The sequence below is a fragment of the Oryza sativa genome, chromosome 5 (genome assembly GCF_034140825.1).
Source record: "Oryza sativa Japonica Group chromosome 5, ASM3414082v1".
NCBI lineage: Eukaryota > Viridiplantae > Streptophyta > Magnoliopsida > Poales > Poaceae > Oryza > Oryza sativa.
In genome coordinates this window covers 2,420,894-2,428,395 of record NC_089039.1, presented here as the reverse complement: position 1 = coordinate 2,428,395, position 7,502 = coordinate 2,420,894, and the positions used below count along the sequence as shown (strand labels likewise).

General features: G+C 48.6%; 1 protein-coding gene across 1 annotated transcript; it reads right to left on the bottom strand.

The window, feature by feature from the left end:
- Window positions 1-4,560: 4,560 nt before the first annotated feature.
- LOC136356524 (uncharacterized) lies at window positions 4,561-7,502 on the bottom strand. The gene is made up of 7 exons (XM_066310538.1): window positions 7,373-7,502; window positions 6,245-6,395; window positions 5,831-6,162; window positions 5,535-5,711; window positions 5,259-5,378; window positions 5,082-5,186; window positions 4,561-5,009 (listed from the first exon to the last, which is right to left on the bottom strand). Exons 1-7 carry the CDS (start codon window positions 7,500-7,502, stop codon window positions 4,561-4,563), a joined length of 1,464 nt encoding a protein of 487 aa, XP_066166635.1.

Here is a 7,502-nt window from a genome sequence, read left to right as displayed (position 1 = left end):
GTAACAATCATAAGGACCGCAAGCGTAAGCCTGAGGAACTTGTTGCAACCGCCGCTCACTCTTCTCGACAGCGTTCGCGCGTCAACACCTTCGACAAGATCATGAACTCCCAATGCCCGCATCATCCAAACTCCAACCACGTGGCCAAAGAATGCTTCATCTACAAGCAGTTCGCGGAGCAGTACACCAAGTCTACTCGGAAGAACTCCGACGAGAAACAAAGCACGTCAAGGAAGAAGGACGACGGCGACACCCCGGCTGGATTTCAAGACCACCGCAAGGAGCTCAACCACATTTTCGGCGGCCCCATGGCTTATGAGTCTAAAAGGAAGCAAAAGCTGACCGAACGGGAGATCAATGCTGTTCAGCCCGACACGCCCCAATATCTTCGATGGTCAGAGATCGCAATCAGGTTTGACCGCTCGGATCATCCTGACCGAGTGGTCCACCCGGGGCGGTACCCCCTGGTACTAGACCCAGTGGTCCGTAACGTCAAGCTTCGCAGAACCCTCATTGATGGCGGCAGTGCACTCAATATCCTCTTCGCCAAGACTTTGGATGATATGCAGATCCCTCGCTCCGAGTTAAAATCAAGCAATGCGCCTTTTCATGGAGTAATTCCAGGATTATCCGCAACTCCACTCGGCCAGATCACTCTTCCGGTCACTTTTGGCACTCGGGAAAACTTCCGCACAGAGAATATCAGCTTTGAAGTTGCCGATTTCGAGACAGCATACCATGCCATACTCGGACGCCCGGCGTTAGCCAAGTTCATGGCCGTCCCGCACTACACGTACATGATGATGAAGATGCCTGGTCCCCGAGGAGTCCTAACCCTACGGAGCGACATCAAGCAAGCTGTCACATGCGACAAGGAAAGTTGCGACATGGCCCAAACCCGCGAGATGGCGTCTGCCCGAGAGGAAATCCGACTGGCTGCAACCACGGTGAGCGAAGGAGAAGTGCCCGCTGCCAAGATTTCAAAAAGTGGGGAAACCGAAGCCGAAACTAAAAAGATTCCCTTAGATCCTTCTGATCCTACCAAAACTGCTGTAATAGGCGCCGAGTTAGATTGTAAATAGGAAAGCGCGCTCATCACCTTTCTTCAAAATAATAAAGATATCTTTGCGTGGAAACCTTCGGATATGCCCGGTATTCCCAGAGAGGTGATTGAGCACTCCTTACATGTCAAAGAAGACGCCAAACCTATTAAACAACGACTCCGCCGATTTGCACAAGACAGGAAGGACGCGATCAAGGAGGAATTGACCAAGCTGTTAGCAGCAGGCTTCATCAAAGAAGTCCTTCATCCCGACTGGCTGGCAAACCCGGTTCTAGTTCGGAAGAAAACAGGGCAATGGCGCATGTGTGTCGATTACACTGACCTTAACAAATCTTGCCCAAAAGATCCTTTCGGGTTGCCTCGCATTGACCAGGTAGTTGACTCAACCGCCGGCTGCGAGCTTCTCAGTTTTCTGGATTGCTACTCGGGGTATCATCAGATCCGACTGAAGGAATCCGACTGCTTGAAGACTTCATTCATCACGCCTTTTGGGGCATACTGCTACGTCACCATGCCGTTTGGATTAAAGAACGCGGGAGCAACCTATCAACGCATGATCCAGAGATGCTTTTCAACACAGATCGGCCGCAACGTTGAAGCCTATGTGGATGACGTAGTCGTCAAGACCAAGCAAAAGGATGATCTGATCTTGGATCTAGAAGAAACCTTCGCGAGCATCCGCGCCTTCAGGATGAAGTTAAATCCTGAAAAGTGCACCTTCGGAGTACCGTCAGGGAAGCTGCTTGGTTTTATGGTGTCTCATAGGGGCATCCAAGCCAACCCGGAGAAAGTTACTGCTATCCTCAACATGAAACCGCCAAGCACCCAGAAAGATGTTCAGAAGCTGACTGGATGCATGGCGGCGCTCAGCCGATTCGTTTCAAGACTTGGCGAGCGGGGGATGCCCTTCTTCAAGCTACTGAAGAAAACAGATAATTTCCAATGGGGACCCGAAGCACAGAAGGCCTTCGAAGATTTCAAACAACTCCTCACCAAGCCACCGGTCTTAGCTTCACCACACCCGCAGGAGCCGTTGTTGCTGTATGTATCAGCCACCTCCCAGGTCGTGAGCACAGTCTTGGTTGTCGAGCGTGAGGAAGAAGGCCATGTCCAGAAAGTTCAGCGACCAATCTACTTCGTCAGCGAGGTCCTGGCTGACTCCAAAACGAGGTACCCTCAGGTTCAGAAGCTGTTATATGGTATTCTAATTACTACCAGGAAGCTGTCTCATTACTTTCAAGGTCACTCGGTAACGGTGGTCACATCATTTCCACTCGGCGATGTACTGCACAACCGCGAAGCAAATGGGCGGATTGCTAAGTGGGCTTTGGAGTTGATGTCTTTGGACATATCATTCAAGCCCCGCACTTCAATCAAGTCTCAAGCGTTAGCTGATTTTGTCGCCGAGTGGACCGAGTGCCAAGAGGATACCCCCGTGGAGAAAATAGAGCACTGGACCATGCATTTTGACGGGTCAAAAAGACTTTCGGGCACTGGAGCTGGAGTGGTTTTAATTTCCCCGACCGGAGAAAGACTAAGTTATGTACTTTGGATACATTTTTCGGCGTCTCACAACGTCGCCGAGTATGAGGCGCTCCTTCATGGGCTACGGATTGCAATTTCCCTAGGGATAAAGCGTCTAATTGTTCGAGGTGATTCACAGCTGGTTGTCAACCAAGTTATGAAAGAGTGGTCCTGCATTGACGACAACATGATGGCATATCGACAAGAGGTACGCAAACTGGAGGATAAGTTCGATGGACTTGAGCTCAGCCATGTTCTTCGACACAACAATGAAGCTGCCGACAGACTTGCCAACTTTGGATCCAAGCGCGAGGCAGCGCCATCTGATGTTTTCGTCGAACACCTTTATTCGCCGACAGTACCTCACAAAGATGCTACTCAAGTTGCGGACACTCATGACATAGCTATGGTTGAAGCCGACTGGCGAGAGCCCCTCATACGATTTTTGACTTCTCAAGAACTCCCTCAATACAAAGATGAGGCCGAGCGGATTTCAAGGCGGAGCAAACTTTATGTTATGCATGAAGCCGAGTTATACAAGAAAAGCCCTTCAGGAATTCTGCAACGCTGCGTATCTTTAGAGGAAGGGAGACAATTGCTGAAGGACATACATTCTGGGATATGCGGAAACCATGCTGCAGCGCGCACCATTGTTGGCAAAGCTTACCGGCAGGGTTTTTTCTGGCCTACTGCAGTGTCCGACGCCGACAAAATTGTGCGCACATGTGAAGGTTGCCAATTTTTCGCCAGACAAATTCATCTACCAGCTCAAGAGTTGCAGACTATCCCGCTGTCTTGGCCGTTTGCGGTTTGGGGGCTTGACATGGTCGGCCCGTTTAAAAAGGCAGTTGGCGGTTACACGCATCTCTTTATGGCCATTGATAAATTCTCCAAGTGGATTGAAGCTAAACCGGTTGTCACAATCACAGCAGATAATGCTCGCGACTTCTTCATCAACATTGTGCATAGATTTGGAGTGCCCAATCGGATAATCACTGATAATGGCACACAATTCACTGGCGGAGTTTTTAAAGACTTTTGTGAGGACTTTGGAATTAAGATTTGCTACGCCTCAGTGGCACACCCCATGAGCAATGGACAGGTGGAGAGGGCCAACGGCATGATACTTCAAAGGATTAAAGCTCGAGTTTTTGACCGGCTTAAACCTTATGCCGGCAAATGGGTGTCACAGTTACCATCAGTACTTTGGTCTTTGCGTACTACGCCCAGTCGGGCCACAGGCCAGTCACCTTTTTTCCTTGTCTACGGGGCAGAAGCAATGTTGCCGAGTGAAGTCGAGTTCGAATCTTTGCGCTTCCGTAATTTCCGTGAAGAACGCTATGAAGAAGACCGAGTGGACGACTTGCACCGACTGGAAGAGGTCCGCGAAGCAGCTTTGATTCAGTCAGCTCGGTACTTACAAGGGTTGCGACGTTATCATAATCGCAATGTTCGATCTCGTGCCTTTCTAGTCGGCGACCTGGTTTTACGGAAAATTCAAACCACACGAGATCGGCACAAGTTATCTCCTCTATGGGAAGGGCCATTTATTATCTCTGAAGTTACCCGGCCAGGTTCATATCGACTCAAGCGCGAAGACGGCACTCTCGTCGACAACTCTTGGAACATTGAACATATTCGTCGTTTCTACGCTTAACTTTATCATTGTATTTCCCTATTTTGACTGTCAAACATCAAGTTTTCTCCTTGAAGTTGTCAGTCGGGGGCTATCATCATAATAATGGAGTGTGATTTTTTATCAATTCAGTTTGCTTACTTGGTTTATCATTGCCTTGTTTGGTTTTTCTACTTAGTTTGCGAGGACTGAAAGTTTTTAATAGCTTCTTTGGGTTTTAGGCTCAAGAAAGTTTAGCAAAAACTTTTAAGAAATCAAAAACTTCGCAAGAATCATCAAGCACAGCATAAATACACCAGTATTGTACAAATTGAGCCTCCATGTATTACACTCAAACTCAGTCAGAATCAGTCCTTTCATCATCAGAGTCTTCATTACTCGGCTGGAGGTCGTTGTTGCGAAATTGCTCTACAACATCACTCACAATTTTGTCAGCCGCATTTTGCGCACTGCTGATGAGATCAAGGGCAGCTTCTTCACTTGTCCCGTCTGCAAATCCATCAATGGTGTCGACTTCAATTCTCGGATACAAGGATTTTGTCATCGCCAAGGCCATGCCAGCTCCCATACTTCCAGCTTTCTTGATATTCTTGAAATATACTTCCGGAGCAACACTCAGCTTGTCAAATATTTCGGTTGCGTCGAGTGCACTCGGACCACCATTATTGAGGAACATGGCTTGGATAATTGGTGCAGCGGCATTGGCGACGTTATCCCTTGCTCCTTCAAGCCTCTTGATCTTACCAACCAGGACGTCGAACTGAGCTTGAGATTTGATCTTGCGATCTGCAAAACACATTTATGATGAGCATCTGTTGCATTATAAGGAGAGAAGCTCAGATTGTTAGCCGGCGTTACCTTCGACTTCCTTCAAGGCTGAGTCCCTTTGCGCAGCCAGTCCTGTCTTGTCTCTCTCCAGGGCTTCAATTTGCTTCGCCATCTGTTCCATCCTGGCGGCTTGCGCTGTTTGAAATCCAGATGGTTGAGGATGCAATTATGACAGCATAAATCAATGGAACAGATCTGGGTGATTACCTTTTGATGAACCACTTAGTTCGAAGTTTGCATCCTGGAGCTGGGCGATTCGGTCCCTTAACTCTTTCTCTGTCTTTTTGGCGCACTCCTTGGCCTCATGCAGCTGGTCCCTAACTGCTTCTAGAGTTCCCAAATGAGGAACCAGCTTTTCCAAAGTTGTAGTCTTGGCCTCATTGCGAAGATGGATTCTCTGCATGATGGATCATGGTTCAGTTCTGCTAAAAAGAAAACAAAGTTACCGAAGGCCGTCACTCGGAAGACTTACATTTACAATACGAGTGGCTTCTCCGAGCGCTTTCTTCAGCTGGCACACTTCTTCATCTTCTTTTTGACGGTTTATGACTATGCCGGCGGCTTGTGAGTTCTCGTCCCACCATTTGATCAAGATAGGAGGACGAGAGTCGTCGGTCGCCTTTATGCGAGGGATTTCTTCTCCGTCATCACCTGATGGTCCTGATGCGTTTCCAAGACATTAGACGGATATACTGAGGTTATTTAAATCGCCATTGTTTGAGAAGACAACTAACCTGAAGATGTACCTAGCTGAGCGTGAGGTGATCTTTGTTCTTTACCTGAAGACCCAGCTATCGAGTCGTTACCAGCCTCTGGTCCTTGCGAAGTCGTCGTCTGCGCTTCTACTTCGGGGATCTCTTGATCAGGGCCTGCGTCCGACTGGTTTCCAGTCGGGGGCTCTTGAGTTGTTGCCGTTTCAGTTGTTGCCGACTGGTTTCCAGTCGGCGGCAGGTCACTCGGATTGGCCCTATCGCCCGAAGCATGGGCGCCAGTCGGCTGGCTTTCAGCAGTCGGCTGGTTTTCAGCAGTCGGCTCGGGGTCCTTGGATATATTTTGCTCTGTCATGGCAGGATCGGGGTCTTTTCCAGATGGATCTATATCAGATGGTTTCCTGCAGAGTGTTCTTTCAGTATTTAGCATTATTTTCATCGGAAAACATGCCGAAGCGGAAATCATACCGAGAGATCTAATACCTGGAAGATGTTCTGATCTTTGGCATTGCACGGCCAGCTAGTTTTTTCCTGGGCATGGTACGTTTTGGGGGTTTATTAGGCGAGCCCTTATCCCCAGATTTATCATCGTCGCCTTCATCATCATCAAGTACTAGCTTTCTCTTGCGAGGACCTGTTTGACCAGTCAATTTGGAGGTCTGAGGTTGCGGATCTGGTCTGATCGTTGGCCCTCCACCTCCCTGAGCGGTGTGTTGGCGAGGAGACCGGTGCTGAGTGACTGGTAGATCTGACTTCATCAATGCATATTCCTGAACAAGATGCTTCCATAGTTAGTCAACTAAGCATGAAGATAAAATTATGTTCTGATCACGGTTTGAGGGTTTCCGATGCATACCTGTGGAGGCGGATTGAATGCATTATATGGCACAACTGGCAGTTGATGAGAGTAGCTGACTACAATTGCATTTGAGAAGATTTTATACATCCTCTCCTTCATGATTTTGAAATCCAGGGAATCTGGTTCTTCACGGTTGGGATCATGTTTGCCGTCGAACTCGAATGCTGTGCGGGATCTTTCCTTGATTGGCGCCAGTCGGCATTTGATGAAGTGCCGAGTGATCTGCTCTCCCTGTAAGCCTTGTTCTTTAAGATTTAACATACGATCCAACAACTCCAAGGCTTGTACTGCTTCATCTCCGATTGGAAGAGAGTTCCAAGTATCTTGGTACACTGGAGGAAGACAAGAGTACCCGGGAAGAGCAGGCTCGGGATTCTGAACATAGAACCAGTTTGCATGCCATCCTTTGTTCGAAGTCTTGAAGGGCATCGAGAAATATTTTTGGCTCAGAGTTCCCCTTAGTTGGAATCCTGCCCCCCCGACTACACACGGTTTGTTCTTGTTTGGTTGGGGCTTGAGGAAGAAGATCCGGCGGAATAGGGCAAAGTGAGGTTTGATCCCCAAAAAGGCTTCACAAGCATGGACGAAATTGGCGATATGCACTATGGAATTCGGGTTTAGGTGATGCAAGCTGATTCCATAGAAGTTCAAGATCCCGCGGAAAAATTTTGAGGTCGGAAGAGCAAAGCCGCCGTAGAAGAAATGCGAGAAGACCACAATCTCATGAGTATCCGGAGACGGGAAAGCCTCACCGTGCGCTGGTCGCCACCTGATGATCTCCTTGGCAGGGAGAACGCCGTGCGCCACCATCTCCTTAAGATTCTCCTCCGTTACGTCGGATGACGCCCATTGGCCTTCGAAGCTTTCTCTCTCTTCCGCCAT

Coding starts and splice junctions, on each gene's coding strand:
- LOC136356524 (XM_066310538.1), bottom strand. CDS start 7,502: ATGGCGGAAGAGAGAGAAAGCTTCGAAGGCCAATGGGCGTCATCCGAC. Junction 6,163..6,244: donor AAGATCAGAACATCTTCCAG/GTATTAGATCTC, acceptor AACACTCTGCAG/GAAACCATCTGATATAGATC. Junction 5,712..5,830: donor CTCGATAGCTGGGTCTTCAG/GTAAAGAACAAA, acceptor GAAACGCATCAG/GACCATCAGGTGATGACGGA.